The 308-nt window shown below is 73.1% G+C and overlaps 1 protein-coding gene across 1 annotated transcript in view; it reads right to left on the minus strand.

Moving 5' to 3' along the window:
• TBC1D17 (TBC1 domain family member 17) overlaps nt 1-308 on the minus strand; it is a 14,789-nt gene that overhangs the window by 3,946 nt on the left and 10,535 nt on the right. The window contains exon 10 of the mRNA XM_015565439.1: nt 49-207. Within this exon, the coding sequence (XP_015420925.1) occupies nt 49-207 (159 nt within the window). The remainder of the gene's footprint in view (nt 1-48; nt 208-308) is intronic.

The following is a 308-nucleotide window of genomic DNA, read 5'->3' on the forward strand; positions in this document are numbered from 1 at the left end:
GCTCTCCTCCCTCCCCTGCGTCACCTCGGCCCCTCGGCCCCTGCTCACCCCCATCCCCCTCGGATGCCCTCCCCCCGCTCCCGGGAGGCGCAGCTCCCAGCCCCCAACCCACCGATGAGGCTGCGGTATCCGTGCAGCAGCGAGTTTCTCCGCTCCTGCTCCGGGCTCACCGACTTCCACTGCAGCTTCATCCGGAAATACTCGTCCCTGAGGGGCGAGGGGCGGCGTGAGGGCGCCGGCCACCTCCTCCGCCTGCAGGGCTCAGCCCCGGCCCCGCCCCAGAGCCCCTCCCTGACCAGGCAGACCCC

This window comes from Myotis davidii, unplaced genomic scaffold (genome assembly GCF_000327345.1).
Source record: "Myotis davidii unplaced genomic scaffold, ASM32734v1 scaffold2100, whole genome shotgun sequence".
Classification (NCBI taxonomy): Eukaryota; Metazoa; Chordata; class Mammalia; order Chiroptera; family Vespertilionidae; genus Myotis; species Myotis davidii.